Source organism: Oreochromis niloticus, linkage group LG18 (assembly GCF_001858045.2).
Source record: "Oreochromis niloticus isolate F11D_XX linkage group LG18, O_niloticus_UMD_NMBU, whole genome shotgun sequence".
Lineage (NCBI taxonomy): Eukaryota > Metazoa > Chordata > Actinopteri > Cichliformes > Cichlidae > Oreochromis > Oreochromis niloticus.
In genome coordinates, this window is record NC_031982.2 from 14,457,467 (window position 1) to 14,474,358 (window position 16,892).

A 16,892-nucleotide genomic window follows, 5' to 3' on the forward strand; every position below is an offset into this window, starting at 1 on the left:
GGTTCACATTGCAACGGTTCACCCCGAGCTTTCTGTTTCGCTACGTCAATAAAAGCATGTAGAAAACACTTTGATCAGCACGCACTATTATTCACCCGTGCTGTTACTGTAAGACAGGACTGAAAGCACAATGAATCCTTTATAATAATGTCAAGAGGAAGAGAAGTTATAGGTAAGGAAGCACAGAAACAATGGAGTCACAATTAAGGCCAGGCCATCAGAGACAGAGAGAGAGGGGAACTGGACTCTCTACTCGTGTTCTGCGCTGATAGAAAAAAGGAACAACAATCAAAAAAAAGGCTTAGCATGGGAATAACGAAGCTACTAATGCACTATTGTCCGATCCTTCTTCTTATCATCCGGATATGAGCAGGTTTTACCTACATGAACATGCAGACCTTTAAAGTTGGCCTGGCAAAAGCAGAACTGAAAACGCTACATTATACCAACCAGGAAGGTAAAGCAAGTTGAGTATGAAACACAGAACACATCTGCTCTACAGTCGCTAACCCTAGCGTAAATATAAAGCCTGTTGTGTGGGTTGTAAATGAGTGTGCGCACGCTTCTGCAGACTGCTCACCATGGCTGCGGCGGCTGTGGCCTGGTTCACCTGGTGCTGGGCAGCCTTTATTTTGGCCTGCAGGTGAGCCGGCGGGTGGAAGTACTTGCACTTTTCTCGGGAGCACCGACCCTTGATGTAGTCCATGCATACAGTGACGGTGTTGTCGTTGGTGTCGATCATAGTGCTGTCTGCGGGGTGAGCGAAGCGACAGTCGTTCTCCCCCCGAGAGCAGTTGCCCCTTTGATACTCCCGACAGACCTACAGACAAATGGGATGAGGTGAATGATAACGTGCAGGCTCCACGTCCAAATTCAGCACCGCGTGAGAACAGTTTGTGCAGAATATTTACATGAGATTTCTTTATTTCTTTTTAATTTAACCCGTATTTAACCAGGAAAAAGAAAAATAAGACCTTTGAGATAAAAAATCTATTTTTTAAGAGTGTCCCAGCTAAGAAAAGGCTCAGTCCAATAATAAGTCGCATAAATAACTAACACACACACACACATCTGTCAAATCCACCCAGGCAAAAAATAAAACTAAAACACAAAAACAACCAAAATCTATCAAGTTCACTGTCAATAAAAATGACGACCGTAGTAAAAGTAATAGTCTATGTCCAGTTCACTTAAAATTGCCTTAAATTCAGATTTGCAAAGAACACAGAAAAAAAATGCTGATTTGTGTACTCGTATCTCAAATATTAATATTATAATACAAATGGAAGTGATTTTATTTAAACCAGTTAACCTGTGAAAGCCTTTACAAATCCTTTCAGCCTGTGCTGAGCCTTCCTCTATCCAACATAACAAGATCTATCTGGATACTTCCTGTTCAACTATTAGTGAGATCCTGTAATGCATTCAGGAAGGTCCACGCTATGTTGAACCATTTCCACATTAACACAAATACGTATAATCTCATAATACATTTTATCCCCTATACACAGCTATGTGTTGCATCTCAGACATTTGTAAGTACGAGAGACACCAGAGGGCAGCACTTTCTTTTAAATTAGGCACACATAACGGCTGTTGCTTTCCTGACATCAACTCTGCCTTACTCCTGTGAGCGTTTCAGCAGTGTATGAGTGAACATGCTTCATACCGCGCTATGCTACTTTTGTGACATGATGCTATTAAACACACAAAACCGCTATTTTAAATGGTGGCCGTGTGGTATTGACACATAAAAGGTGCTATTTAACGACAAAGTGATAAAAGTGTAATTTTAGTGCGGTTTGTATACGTTGAGCGCTGATTATAGCTTCAGCACTCTTCTAAATAACACGGCTCTGTTGTTATGCTCGTCTTGTGCCATTTTGTGAAACGCAACGAGCGAAAGCACCATCTCCACGGGAACTTAATTGAGATGCAGTTCATCAGGATTACACGAGTGATAAACCGATGACATTTCATCACAGTTTATCAACCTGTTTTTTATTTTCTTTCAGTTTGGTTTCTACTTTGCATAATTGCACCAGCTATTATAATTCAATTCCGTTTCAGAAACTGTTTATGCAAATCAAGTAAGGGCGCCATTATTCTTATGCTTGTTAAGCTGCTTGCCATCAATATCTGTCTTGTTTACAGGCTCATTATCATTGAGGTTAACTCTACTCTGACTAACAAAGAGATACACCACGAGGAAGAGTTTGTAATGGAGTTTGAAAGTTTTTCGGAGAAGAGATGACATCACAGTCTGTCAGTTTGTGTCTTACCTCAAGTCTGTCTGTTCTCAGCAGTTTCTGGGCTGCAGCGGCAGCGTTGGGGACTTGGCTGACTGCAGGGCTGGAGGCCATGAGGACAGGGGTGCTGGGTAGGATCTCTGGAGGCATCAGGCTTGGTGACACAGGGCTTAAGTAGGGATTAAAGGCTGCAGCTGCAGCTGCTGCTGCGCTTGCGTTGGTGGCCAGGCCTGGTGTCACCGAGAACATGGGCTGGAGCAAAACAAAATAAAGGCAGAGGAATTAAAGGACAGCGGGGAGCGCAAACTGCGAGCTTTCCGTAAAGACACGCACTGACATGAAGGGGACTCGAAAGACGGGAAAGAGCCACGCAGACAAGAAGGAGCCGTATATGTGCGAGCTTTTACATGTACGTAATCTCACCGTGGGCAGTAGCTGTGGTGTGTTCATACGTGTGTGTCCTCTCACCATAGGTGGTAGCTGCGTGCCAGGCATCATGGCATTGGCGAGCTGCATCTGCTGGGCGAGCATGGCCATATTCTTCTGCTGGATCAGATTGTTCCTGCCGTTGATCTCCAGCTGGGTCTTTAGATGGGGAGGAGGGTGCAGGTACTTGCAATTCTCCCTGGAACAACGGCCCTGAGAGGGGTGGAGAGAAATCACAGCATTTAACGCCAGATTTAGAAAGACGCTTATATGGCAACAGGGTGGAGACAAACATTATTGACTTTATATTGACTTTGAATTGATCAGCTTGAGAAGTTTGCCTGTGCTCTGTCAAAAATTTTGGCAGGTTTTAGCGTTTTAAGGTTTATGGCAATGTTCTTTTATTGGACTTGATGCTGATTTACATCAACAGTTATTAGTGTCTAATGTCTTGGCAGCTACCAAACTGGTCGCTATAAAATTTGTATAGACATCCATAGTCTTGAGTAACAACTATGAGGATCGCCAGCTCGTATACGATCATCACGATGCCAAGGTTTACCCAGTTAATTGGCCTAACAACCAAATACCTGCTAAACTAATGTCATTCCGAACAGTCTCAGCTTGGTGAGGGTGGTAAACATTATATCAGCATTGCTTCAAGGCTTGGACCACTAAAAAAAACAAAAAACCTCTCATTATTCACAAGGGGTCACCACAGCAGCACGGTGTGTTTGATTTGGCAGATTTTTCCAATCCAGACACCCTAAAGGGATTTGTGTGTCCTCCTAGATCTAAACAAGCTTTCACTTGTAAACCACTACACTGCGCACCACCTTTTGCATGTGACAATAAAATATGAAAAATGAACACATGGTGCATGTTCAGTCATAATCCTAGTGAAATCCTGCATCCTTGTTTATAGCTACTTCAACGTCAGACACTCAGTTTCACATTGGGTCTGGCCTGAGTCTATCACTAATTGTTAACAGCTTGCTATTTCTGCCAGTCCCAGCTGGGACATGTGTGTATGTGTACACTAGCCCCAGGAGGTCAACTGATGCTGCGCTGCTTTTCTCCAGACATCCAGCTTGGCTACATGTCTAAACGGTGCTAAAAATACCATCCACTCATATGATCTGTCTATATTATATCAGCAGTCATCCGGAGGTCACGCTTCAAAACCTCTGAATAATAATCTAAGACAGGGAACCCTTTCTGCTGCCTGTTGCGAGTATCCAATTATATCTTCAGTCTGGAGAGGAGTAGTCTAGGAAAAGGTCTGACACACTCAAGTGCATTCTTGTGCAGGCAAGAATGCATACGCATTAATGCATGCACATTGGGGTCAGGTTCATCTAACAGGTGGCAGATGTATGTCACGCAAACATAAGAGCGCGCACACAAAACACGTCCGCAGTTTAGGAAAGGCGCGTATTTCCTTTCAGCTCTGCGGTACAGCTGATCTGACTGTGCTCTCCCTCACTGACAGAGCTGACCCCACTGGGATTCATGTCTATACTCTGTCATGACTTCATCTCACTTTTTCATCTCCTTTGCTTTCACTGACACTGGAGCACCGGACAGGTGCAAAGGAAACAGGAAGGAGCACTGAGGGGAACTTTAATGGCAGGGGGCCCTTTTTGAAGGTATTTTGTTTTATCCACTTGTCTGAAATTGCGATCTCAAGTTCTACTTGGAGCTCCTTTTAAAATGACAGCAGATTGTGTTGCAGATAGCCGGGTAAGAGCAATTAAGACGGATGCATGGACTATGACTACCTGCACGTCTCCCTTATGCTCTGTGCCTGTTATCTTCTCTTCTGCTTAGATAACAAAATGGAGCGCACAGATAAGGGGCCTGATATTGTCATTGGTCTGTTTTTGTATCAAAACTCTGATGAACAGCTATGAGACAGAAGACAGCACTGTGTCATTCAGAAAATATGTTAAACTTGCTACGAAATTCTAGCAGTGATACCAGATAGTAAAGATTTACTCAAGTTGATTAAAAATGAACATAAGACTCATTTATTTAGTGAGAAGACAAACAGGCACAAAGACAGAGCCATAAAAATGGCTTATGCAGATTAGCTATTCACATTTTATGTCACACAGTGTCAGTGAGTCAAAAAAATGTGTTGCTATTTCCTAATGCGAGGGGTAAAATACATGTTGAATCAGCTTAAAAGTTTCATAGTGATCTAAAACACATTATACTCACCAGTCACCTCAAGGTGTTTTATATTGTAAGACAAAGACTAAACAACCCCTATATGAGCAAGCACTTGGTGACAGTGGGAAGGAAAAAGTCCCTTTTAATAGGGAGAAACCTCCAAAAGGTGAATGAAGAAGGAACACTCAGTGCACCAGCAGCCAAGAACTATTGCAGCATAACTATGGAGGATTCAGGTTACATGATCCAGCCCTACATATATACTATCAAAAAGGAAAGTTTTAAGTTCTTAAAAGTAGTGTCTCCAAAAATCTAAACTGGGATAGGCCTGAAAGCCTCCCATTCTACTTTTAAATGCCCCAGGAACCACAAGTTAACCAGCAGTCTGACAGTGAAACGCTCTATTGGGGTGATATGGTACTATGAGATCTTTAAGATAAGGTCTGAATATTCAAGACCTTAATATGAGGAGAAGGATTTTAAATCTGGCACTAAGGTGTGTGTGTTCAAAAAAGGAGGAGATGAAAGCAGGTTCTAATAGCACTCATCCAGAGAGTGACAACAACATCCAGAGAGGGGAGGGAGAGTATGTGTGTGTGTGTGTGTGTGTGTGTGTGTGTGTGTGTGTGTGTGTGTGTGTGTGTCTGTGTGTCTGTGTGTGTTTGTGAGGGGTAGGTGAAGGGGGGTGGTTGTAAAGGCATAAAAGATCATGTTGCGCTCACCTCACATGACCCCAACCGTCAACTGCTGGATTTATTATTGCAGTTGTGTATATGGACGTGTTTTTGAGTTAAGGAGGGTAAAAAATAAAATGCTGCTTTGATTTTTAGTTCAATCATTTTGAGAAAAGAAAATGTCATCAACCATCACTGGCAGCCATTTTGAATTTTAAAAGCAGGTCACGTAAGAGAAAGCACTCTGATTGCACGGAGAGAGAGAGACGGAGAGCGTAAAATGAAAGTCATGGTGACTCAACAGCTGTATCAGTGAAATCTTAGAAGTTGCAGAAGTGATCAGTTTAGACCATCGCGAGCAGTCCAAAGCAGGGTGGGAAGAAAAAAAAGAAAAGAGATGCAGACAGGGATGAGAGGGAAACGTTGCCCCTCGCGTCGTGTTTTTGTCTGTTACTGTGACATCACCAGCCTCGAGGAGCAGCTACAGATGGTGTCCACGGTAACAGAGCAGTCAGACACTTCTCCTCTAATACACAGTGACTCCTGAATCCGCCTGCTCGCTGCCAGAGAGAGCTCGGCAAAGGAAACGCTACAGATAGAGCTGGCCCTGCAGCCACGACTAGTTAAGGAGCATCTTTCACCGATTGTCTGCGTTTCCATCGCGAAAAAATTCAAACTATGTCGATGAAAGATAGATACATCACCTCCGATAATTCTTATCACTGACCAGCTCTTTCGACTCCACCATGGGATCTCAGTCTGAGCAGGACATTGCACTGTCTCATGATAATGATGGGATTTAAGGATAATTATGCAAATCAAACGTGGGCTGGGCTATGGAAGCTTCAAATCCTTCTTTTTAGGGATTTTTCATAATACCTGATAATGAGAATGGGATTAGTGAATAGATGAGTTTGTCACTGCTTCATGCAAGACATGTAAAAACAATGAAAACTGATTCATCCACATCATTAGCTGTTTCCCTCATTCTGTTTCCCTAGAATCAGTATAGGCATTTGTCTCCATTGTTCAAAGTGTGTTTCAGGAAAGTGTTTCCAAGTTCAGGTGACAGAGCTATGAGGGGGGTTAAACTGCATATTATAGGTCAGAGTCATGATTTAATAGAATAATACGACGTTAATACAGCAGGGTGTTTTCACCAAGCAGCCGCTGCACTACTGAACTTTCCCTGCCTTCTTTAAGTTCAATCCAGGCCATGTTTTATTTTAATAGTGAGAGTCTGCACTTCCCCCGGTGAGCTCAGACTTGCCAAAATCCAGGCCAAACTGGGAACAATAATCCCACTGGCTACTGGGCAGGCTGTTTGATGATAAGTTGCAATAACATGTCCCACCCTGAGCGCACTCTCTTCTAGCTCTCTGTCTCACACTCGTAGACACACACCCAGCTTTGGTGATTGTGTGGGATTTAAACAAACAATGAACCAATGAGTAAAGAATGCTGGGTGGGGCTGTATCCCATCCTTTTAAGGAGCAGACGTGAAGCATGCAGCAAGATGTTGCACTGTGCATGTGCGCCAGCCAGCAAGAAGGAGGGAAACACGAGACAGGTGAAGAAAAACGTCTCTCCCGTGAAGACTATAGTTAAAAGCATTCAGTAAAATGGGGGCTTTTGTATCCATTTGACTTGCAACCCTTAAATATAGTTTGTTATAAAAGTCTGAATGGTTTAAGGCCAAAATACCAGATCATCTCTGAACTGCTGCTACATTACGAACTGTCCACACATGTCTTAGACGAGCCAGTTATTCTTGCATGCGGCACAGCTAAACGGCGATATGCAGCATTCAGTTATAATTGTGCTCTTTTTAGGAAAACGCCTGCAGAAAACAGGTAAACTGTAACTTCAAGGTCTTTTAAACTGAGGCTAAGGAGATTCCTAGCTTTATTGTTTTTGGTTTTATTTTATTTTTATAACATAACATATTCAACATGGTCACTTTTAGATTGTTTCATTTTTACTGTCCTATTTCTGGTATCGAAATTCTGATTTCGTGACAGCCCTACTTGGTATGCGTTTTACATTTTGTATATGTCAACATGCAAACATCAGCTCAACCACTCTGTCTCTTCAGTTTATTAAAATATTTCAAAGAATCCCAAAAAGGTTCAGATTTAATCAATTGAAACTGTGATTCTGTTTGGATTATGTTTAACCCAGACTAACTATATGTTTGCCAGACGCATAGTTTTTGTTCTGTATAGTTGTGTAATTTAAATACATCACAATCACTTGAATTCATTTTGTGACCTTCTGGTATGGTGGCCCTGAGAGGTCAAACGCACTGCAACTTAAGACACCAGAAAATAGAAAAACGCCACTAAAGAACACAAAGCACAATGGACGCGGTTTTGGGGAGACAATTACGTGACTGATGAGCTACAGAAGTGACAGAAACCAAAGCACGTGAAAGACTGCACTGAGACACGTTTCAAAGAAGCAGAGGACTCATCGGAGATGTGTGTTTTAATCACGACTCAGATAATACTGTAGACATGTTTGCTATTAGCCGTTTACTGTTAGCTTGTCACTTGCGCAGCTGTTCGATCAACACTTCTGTTGTATTTGTCCTCTCAGGGCCACTGTATTTTGGCCCCCCTCAAAAAAACTGGAAACTCTGCAGCACAATTTCCCAAGGACATCAATCTGTCCAAACCTTTTACTAAAAAAGAAATACCTAAAAACAAACACACAATATTCTAGTTACTGCAGGCTAACCCATTTGAAGCGTGACCATGGATGTATTTATATCCTGCATATCATAATGTACCGTTAACCTACATCCATTTAAACACACTACAGAGACAGTTACAGTTGATCCAACTTCACTTGCCCTCTTATCTTTGATGCTCCAGCGTTGTGGTGTGATGTTATGGTGTAAGATTCAGTTGTGTTGAGTTGCTGTGAAGCTACTCTGTTCTCTGTACTGCGTTCCACTGACTTCTGTCTAAACATACACAGAGATGAAAGCCCTTTCTCTTCACACACACTCTGAATGAAGCTTTGTTCTGCTGGGGAATAGCACAGACTCAAAGGACCGGACCCAGCAGTTGGTCTCTTTGTCTACCGTGCACCCAAATATGGCATAAAACATAAAATACAGCAAACTCAGTCAATATACTAATGTGCACGTTGACTGGAATTTCCTGGTAAAACAGCAAGCACGCAATTACTGGAAAAAAGAGCGAGCCAGAAATATTCCGATGTGATAGCCTCATCTTATCCCCGCTAAATTTGCAAGCATTAAGTAATTAGCAATTCACAATCAATAACACCCATTTAGAGAAGAGAAAAATTGATTTTCTTTTCTTTTCAGTCACTTAATTTAGCATCAAATTAACAGCAGATTTTGAAGAAAGCGAAGAAGACGGCAGAGGTCTTTGGAGTCTTAGTGATGTAGTGCTGTTTCTTTGCTGAGGCATGCATGTCTATATCAGACCATAAACACGCACTCGTACTCATGCCCACATCTCCTTATTGGGGCTCAATGTACCCAGTAATCTGTGTTGTGAAGATTAGTGGTCAGTGAGTTGATGTGACCAGCAGGCCTTGTGGAGATATGAAGAAAGGAGGGAGTGTCAATCTATGATAATACCCATACTGGTTACGCATCCCCGCCCTCACCCAACAACGACAGAGAGAATGAGGATTACAGGCTAGAATAGAGTTACAACACGGACCACACAGAGTGCGATAAGGTACGTCGTGTGGCTGTGGGAAAAATGTGAGCAGAACGCATCAGCGGATTTTCTGGGTTTTAGGAGAAAAATATTTCGCAAATTGCAGCTGTGGTTCAAATGTAAACACCCACATGCATGTGACACAGTAGCATCCACATAAAACCTAACTATTCATATAGACACAGACAGACACACACACAAAATGCAGGCTGAGCAATGAGTTATTCACACTCGAGAGGGTGTTGGTTCTCAGAAATCCCTCAGGTCAGATGTCACGTACACAGGAGCTCTGGATCCAAACTTAGACCTCCCTCTGTTTTTTTGGGTTTTTTTCACATGCCCCCCTCCTTTCTCTCGCTCTCTCCCTGTCTGCCTCTCTCTCTCTTGCCATCTCTTGAGACACAAACCAACTTTAATGTGACTTTGTTTACATTAAGGTTTCTCTACGGTCCCCCTTTCTCAGTTTAGCGATGCTTCTCCTCCTGCGAGGTCAGTTTCTTGCTTTTCATTATCCGTGATAACAGAACAATCACACGAGTATTGATTTGAGCGGCAGCACTTTATGAAAGCCATCCAGTGCTCGCGACGTAGCCCGCTAACGTTCATTTAATCATCTCCGAGCTCTGCCTCAGAGTGAGAAAGAAGAGTCGCTGAGCAGAAATCGCAAGTCTCAGGCAGCAATGACGCATCAATAGCAACACTGTTTCTGAAATGACTGAGGTGGGCTCTTTTTAATATTGGGCCTTCTGGGTTGAGAAATAAAGACTTTCTTTTATCTAAATGAAACATTTCAAAACTTAAAGCATGAGTAATGCAGTGGGATGCAATATATTCTCACTAAAGAAAATCTAAATGACTAGTAGACTTACAATGCCCCGTATATATACATATTTATTTATTTGTTATAAAATATATAATACAGTCGTGGTGTATAATGAGCTTAGATTACAAAAGCAATCCGGAGACAGACAAAGAAAATGGGGAAGTGATCTTAATACAGAGAAAACAAAGTCACACACAAATAAAGCCCTTAGCCTGGGATGAGCTACGTGTACCAAACTCCTTCCACATTTTTTTGTCTTTCAAGCAAGACTACATCATTATCTCTACCACTTCAGAGTGGCAGCGTTGTGATGCATTTCAACCCTAAGCAAGACCTATAAAAGGAGGAAAAAAAGTTTAAAGGGATATGACTAATCATTTTTCTCTTTTATATACCTTTCTTTGTTCCCAGCTTTCTGCTCTCCCTTTTTTAACCCTCGTCACTCCCACCACCAGACAAGGCTCAGACAACAGGGGAAAAAATCCTCTTCTATCAGTAGCCAAGTAATAACCACGGGGAAAATGATTAGTTTAGTTTGCAGCACTAACAGATTTAATCTGGTATGTATTATGCTAATCTGATCTCACAGTCTGTAATCCTATCCACGGCTCTAATCCCACTGTCAACTGGCCTAATCCTGTTTCTGTGTGTGATTATGTCTTTTGGGCTTGGCACCAGCACGAGGACGATTTCACCCTCTTCCTCTCGTACAGCATTTTATCAAGTGGTTTAGCCTCATACTCTTTCTATTATGGAAGATAATATTCTGATATTCATAAAGTTTGTAAAAACAACAGCTGGAACTAGCAACAGCTAACTTGCAACTTCAGAATTAAATCCAGCCTAAAAGATTTTGCAAGCAAGGCTAAAGCCACAAATGCAAGTCAAATGCAAGACAATGCTGTCTGTGAGCATCATATAAATTAATTAGGGCTAATACTAATTCGTGTTCAGATTGCGCCACTGTTCCAAGTCAAGAAAACAACAACACATGAATAATCCTGCCTAAATTAAGCCTTAATTTGCGAGGGTGTTGACTGTGACTCATTGCTCAATAACATATAATGAAATAAACAAATGCATAATGGAGAATATTTGAAGTTTCAGATTCACCAAATAAGGTAAAAGAAGGTTTTCCTTGCTCAGCAGCGAGCGATGACAATGAAAACTGAATTGAAGACAAGCAGAAAGTGATTAAGACTGTTGCCATGAGTCTGACAGGCCCAGACACTGCGATTCTGAGAAGGAATGCACTTAAAGAAAAACAAGACAGGCACACAGAGAGCAATTGAGAAAGAGAAAAACACATGGACAGCTATCAACTATTTTTTTTCCCCTTTTTGCCTCACAGTCACCACCAGAAAGCATGTGAGTGTGCAGCGCCTGACATAGCCTCCTTAATGTTTCGGCATCGACGGAGAGAAAAGAGGCAGGGTAAACGTGACTGCTGGACCGAGGAGGGGGAGTGGCAGAGTGAAAAGGTGTTAAGAGAATTGAATCTAAGTGAGTGGCTGTGCCCTCAAGCTACGCTCTCACCTGTCTTGTGGGATTGATGATAGCCTAGCTAACAGCAGCATCTGCTAATACTGTTATCAGGAACTATTAATAAGGCTGCAATAATTTTGTTTCTTTGTTATATACTATATAGTGTCAAATAAATGTAAATGAATGAGCACACCTTGCAGCAGTGGCATTACCAACACTAATTATAAAGTATTGTGCCAAAGTCTTGACCCACCTCTCCATTTTTAAAAGATATTTTGCTTCCAAGGAGCCAGAATTTCTTGTAATTTTTTAAAGGTGGACTTGATCAACACTTCTCCAGTGTTTCCAAAGTGCTTTCCAAGTTTCTTTATTTAGACTTTGGCTCATTTTCAGTCCAGTCCTTGTACCTGACCATTTTCAGAGGAATTAAGCCACTTAACACTGACCTATAAATCATTCAAAAATTATAAGGCCGTCTAGTTCAAGGGATGAACCTTGTCTACATGCAAAGGACAATTTTGCAAAAAGCGCTTAAATACTACCTTTGTTACTGCACAAAAACACATAATTTGTTCTTGCTACCTTATTTGAATTTGAATTTGACAGATATGAATTAAAAATACCAAAGATATTTGGTATTTTTAATGACATAAAATAGTAATTTTGCATCAACAAGATGATTCTCAAAGGGCTCACCAGACCCAACACAGAACCTGAGACACAGATGTTTCAGTTGATCCATCTACTGTTCACTGAAGCCTTAACAGAAATGGTCTTAGTGGAAGGCTGGCTATCAAGAAGCCATTCTTAATGAAATCAAGCAGGAAGAAAAGGCTGAGTTATGCCAATTTAAACAACAAGTGGACTGACAATCAGTGGCAACAGTGCTTTATGAAGTTGCTTTGAATCCAAATGTGAATTTCCTGGTTCAAATATTGTCCCTAAGAACAGAGGAAGTCAGGAGAGAGGTGAGTGTCTACAGCCATCTGTAAAACACGGTGGAGGCTCTGTCATGGTTTGGTCCTGAATTTCAGCCAGTGGTGTTGGAGATCTTGCCAATTTGATGGAATTATAAACACAGAAAAGTCGAACCAGATTTTGATACCATCTGGAAAGTATCTGATTGCCAACAGCTTCATATTTTAGTATGACAATAATCCCAAACATACTGTTAATACAGTAAAAGCATACCTGGCCTCCCCAGAGCCCAGGTCTCACATTACTGAAGCAGCGCGGGATCATCTGACAGATAACAGAACAAAACGCAGCCAAGATCCAAAGAATAGCTTTGAATGTCCTTCGAGAAGCCTGGAGAACTATTCCTAAAGACTACTTAAAGAAATTACAAAAAGGTTTGCCAACCAGAGTTCAGGCTGTGTCGAAGAATAAAGGTGGTCACACCAAATATTGACTTTTGAGCTTGTTAGAATTGTACAAACACTTTTTGCCTTATATACTGTGTTTCCATATATGCACACATTTCAATAAATCGCTGCACCTACTTCCCATTTTCCCAACAAAATATAAAGAAATGAGGGTGGACTTAATCGGCTCAGTACAGATTATGTTTTACGAGTTTCGGATAATTTAACGCTTGAATCGTGACTTTGATCTGTCAATATTTGTTACTGGGTGGAGCAAACAAACCCTCGGGCTATTTGTGGCTTTCTGTTAAGTCTGTACGTTAAAGACAGATTCAGAAAGGGCAGCTAGAGAAGTAATCATTGTATCACTGGTGTTATAAATGGGCCCAGTGTGATGCCGGGACAGGGACGGCTGACACTGAGAAGAAAAGACTGTTGTTGCTGATCTTCTGTCACATAAGCTCACAGACAAGATGCATAGATGCGCTGATGTGACAAGGATGCACACACAACCTAAAACAAGCAGGCCAAGGAAAAGGCTCTATGTGGTTTAGTGTGTGCAGCAACCAGGATTAGCGTGGTCCAAGCATGAATGTGACAAAGACTTAAGAATAGGCCCATTGATGCCAGGAGAAAGAAAACTAAAAACGCCTACTTACTGAAATAAAATCCCAGTTATGAGTCTCAGTTTATTTTAATAAGCTAGAGGAAAGACTGAGCACAGCCACGCACAGCATCCATCTAGCAGAAGCTGTATCGTACAGCTGAATAAATCTACCCCTTAAATATATTTAAAGAGGAGAAAGAGCTTTTCTGCATGCAGTCATAGATATCCCATTAGGAATGCAATTAAGATGAAAGGTCTGCAAGAGGAGTTACATCATTCCGGAATCCGACTGAAAATTTGCACCATGCCACTGAAAACAAACCTTGCTGTCTATGGCTTGCACTTTTTGAAAGTCAGTGTATCAAAAGCAAAGTGAGTACGGCTGACCAATGACCGACTTTGGATTCCACGTGCTCATCTGTGGCTGCTGTGTTGGAAAATGGCACATCTGTCTGTCTTTAGTGTGTGTGGTGTGCTTACGTTAACCCTTGCAGTTGATTTAACGTGGCAGAGTGCTCCTCAGGTTATTGTTGGTGAAAAAAAGTGACAGGTATTGAATTCACGTGGCCATATACAGTCAGTCATTGCGGAGACTGGCAGAAAAATTTGTTTGAAATCACAAAAATGCCGTCAGCTAGCAACATGGTTAATATTTACCAGAAAAGTCTGTCTGGTGTGTCTGTGTGTATTTAACCTCACTGTACTGGATCTAAATGTGCTGTCAAAATATGACCAGCGAAATGAGAGGAAAGGCAGATAGAGGAAAGAGAATGAACGGGAGAAAAAGCCAGACAGATGCAGTCCAGACCAGAAGTTGTAAATCAGGTGTAAAATAATGGGTAAAACAAAGTGTCAGGTCGCAGCTTTTATGCATGTTTACATTGACGTAGACAGAGCCATGTGAGGAAATGTAAGCGGCCTAATAAAAAGAATTACCACCAGCGTGAGGGGTTGAAAAGTAGCTGGACAGCAATGCATAAAGTCAAATAAATCAGCATATTTAACAGTTTGTGGAAAATCCTGTGGAGAAAATGACTAATTTAAGTATTCAGTCCCTAGATATTAACACACGATATATGTTCACTGGGGACGCTCCCTCAGCCTTTTACCGCTGCTTGTTGTGGCATCTTTCCGTGTTTAGTCTCAGCAGGGGGAAACCATCTGCAATCAGACTGATATCAGGTGATGCTGGCGCTGTGACTTATGGGCAATTGCTTTTTTCTTTCAGCAACTTTTTTGCTTCATCATTCCTGTAGTTCACTAGTTACTTTTTTGTATATTTTTGAACTGCAATCTGTTTTTTCTGGATTATCGGTTTGCGTGGGAGGTATCATGAACAACAGGGAAACATGTATGCCTACATCCTCTGTCTAGCAGCTTGTTAGGCATTTACATGAGTACTTCTGCTTTTTTTTTTTTTTACAACATTTCTAGCAGCTGACTTTGGCAAACCGATTACCTTTTGTGTACCTCTGATTGATTTTTTCTTTTGTTAACCTCTATTATTGTTTTCTTCAAGTGAAAGGTGAACTCTTAACCCATATTGACAGAAAAATTCACATGAGTCTAATTGCCAACCTCAGTCACACAGTTCCTTTTATACGGATGTAAAGCATACTTGAGACTTGGGCTTTTACAGTAGCACCGGCTTTATGTCGAATTTAATGTGCCGAAGCGAGAAATCAAAGAAAAAACAGTCCCTGCCCAAATAATTGGTGTGCAGATGGTAAACAAGCAAATATTTCTCATTTAACATCCAGCTCTCCTCAAACAGTGCAGCAACACAAACGAAGCGGCTGCAACAGCACCACAAATACCAATGTAACGCACGTGCATGTGCTCAGAAACGTGATGACAGCGGGTGTGTCGGGCTGGCAGGTAGACAAAGCACAAAGTCTATGCTGTGTGAAAGCATGCGTGTGTGTGTATCTTCAAACGGTTCTCTGTGGTAGACGATCACTGCCTCCATTTTTTAACATTTTGGATGCCATCCGGGGTTAAACAAGGACCTGCTCCTGACCTAATTCCACACGGGTTTGTGTTGTACGATACGTGTGTGGTAATAGCTGTGCTAGTAGGGTAGTTATCCAGGTGTAATGTGACCCATCTTGCCCGGGAATGGGTGTGTCCTGATGGAACAGACAGACCGAGCGGAACAGCACAGAAGGCGCTTTTAATGAGCATTAAAAACAAGCAACAACAAGTTCATTTACAGCAGAGAGCAACTTGCCTCATATACTAATGAGGCAAGTTGCGCACTTGTTTCTGCAACCCTAAGCCCCTGTTACACTCCTATCAGCTTTAGTGTACAAGCAGAGAGAACAAGTGGTATCAACTAGAGTGGGTTAAAAGTAGGTTACTACGCTGTACCTCCTCGAAGTAGCGGGTATATTTTAAACATCTGCCTCATCAGTTAATCTGTTGTCTAGATTAGTTTTAGCTATGAGGCGCGTTGTTTATCCAGATTCCAATTTATTACACCTCACCTATCTGCTCTGCAGTTAATCATTGACGGGCAAAGTTACAAAGCTGACTTTAAATCAGGGAGTCCAGGCTACCATTATCCCTCTCTAAATATTTACCCTGCTTCGACATAGCTGAGCTGTCTGTGCTGCACCAACCAGATAGACAGGCAACAGAAACGGCTGCACTCTGGGGTTAAGGCCAAGTGTAAGGCCAGCAAACACCCACACGCATCTTGTTCAAGCACGGACAGATTCAAAAGCACCTCAACTCTGTTACGGGTCTGTGGCCTAGATGGATACGTGGTTCTAATTGATTTTCTAGCTTGAGGGAATGTGGTGCACGTATGATTACTGCCATGAGAAATCATGATTTAACTCCTTTTTGCTATTTCTGGTATCAATGTATTATCTACAATGTCATTTAGTGCCGGACAGATGTTATTCAGTGTGTGAGGCCGCGACTGTATGTGTGCATGTTTGCGTATGTGTGTGTGTGTGCAGCATTAAAAAAAAGAGGCCGAAAAGAGAGCAAGAGTGGCTGTTGGGGAAATGACTGGGTTTGGGTGTGACCTGCTCAGCTATGCACTAGTGATCATGTGAGACCTGTGCTAATTATACACTTCTCAAGAAGAAGGTCGATCCTCTCTCATGGGCAGAAAACATGTGCACATGTGTCCAGGAGGGCGCATTAGTGTCTGCGTGTTGGGGGGGGGCAATGTGGCTTCATGTAACACAACTCATTCGAGAGTTTGTCCTATTTCAACCTCTCAATCTGTGTTAAAGAGAATTAGGGCAGCTGATTTTTCACTCAGTGCTGCTGCGGGTCTGTTTAGAAAGACTAATTTAGAATGTGTGTGTGTGTGTGTGCAAAGCTAGAGGTTTATGCCTTATTATATGGTGCAAACATTTATCTGACAAATCCA

General features: G+C 41.9%; 1 protein-coding gene across 24 annotated transcripts in view; it reads right to left on the reverse strand.

The window, feature by feature from the left end:
• Positions 1-16,892, reverse strand: part of mbnl1 (muscleblind-like splicing regulator 1) — a 40,424-nt gene that overhangs the window by 8,614 nt on the left and 14,918 nt on the right. For 15 of the 24 annotated variants that reach the window (XM_013269314.2, XM_025900137.1, XM_025900131.1 and 12 more), the window contains exons 3-5: positions 2,673-2,888; positions 2,283-2,501; positions 581-820 (exon numbers count right to left, since the gene is read on the reverse strand). In XM_013269314.2, the coding sequence (XP_013124768.1) occupies positions 581-820; positions 2,283-2,501; positions 2,673-2,888 (675 nt within the window). The remainder of the gene's footprint in view (positions 1-580; positions 821-2,282; positions 2,502-2,672; positions 2,889-16,892) is intronic. The other 9 variants (XM_025900142.1, XM_025900136.1, XM_025900139.1 and 6 more) reach the window with 1 other exon arrangement.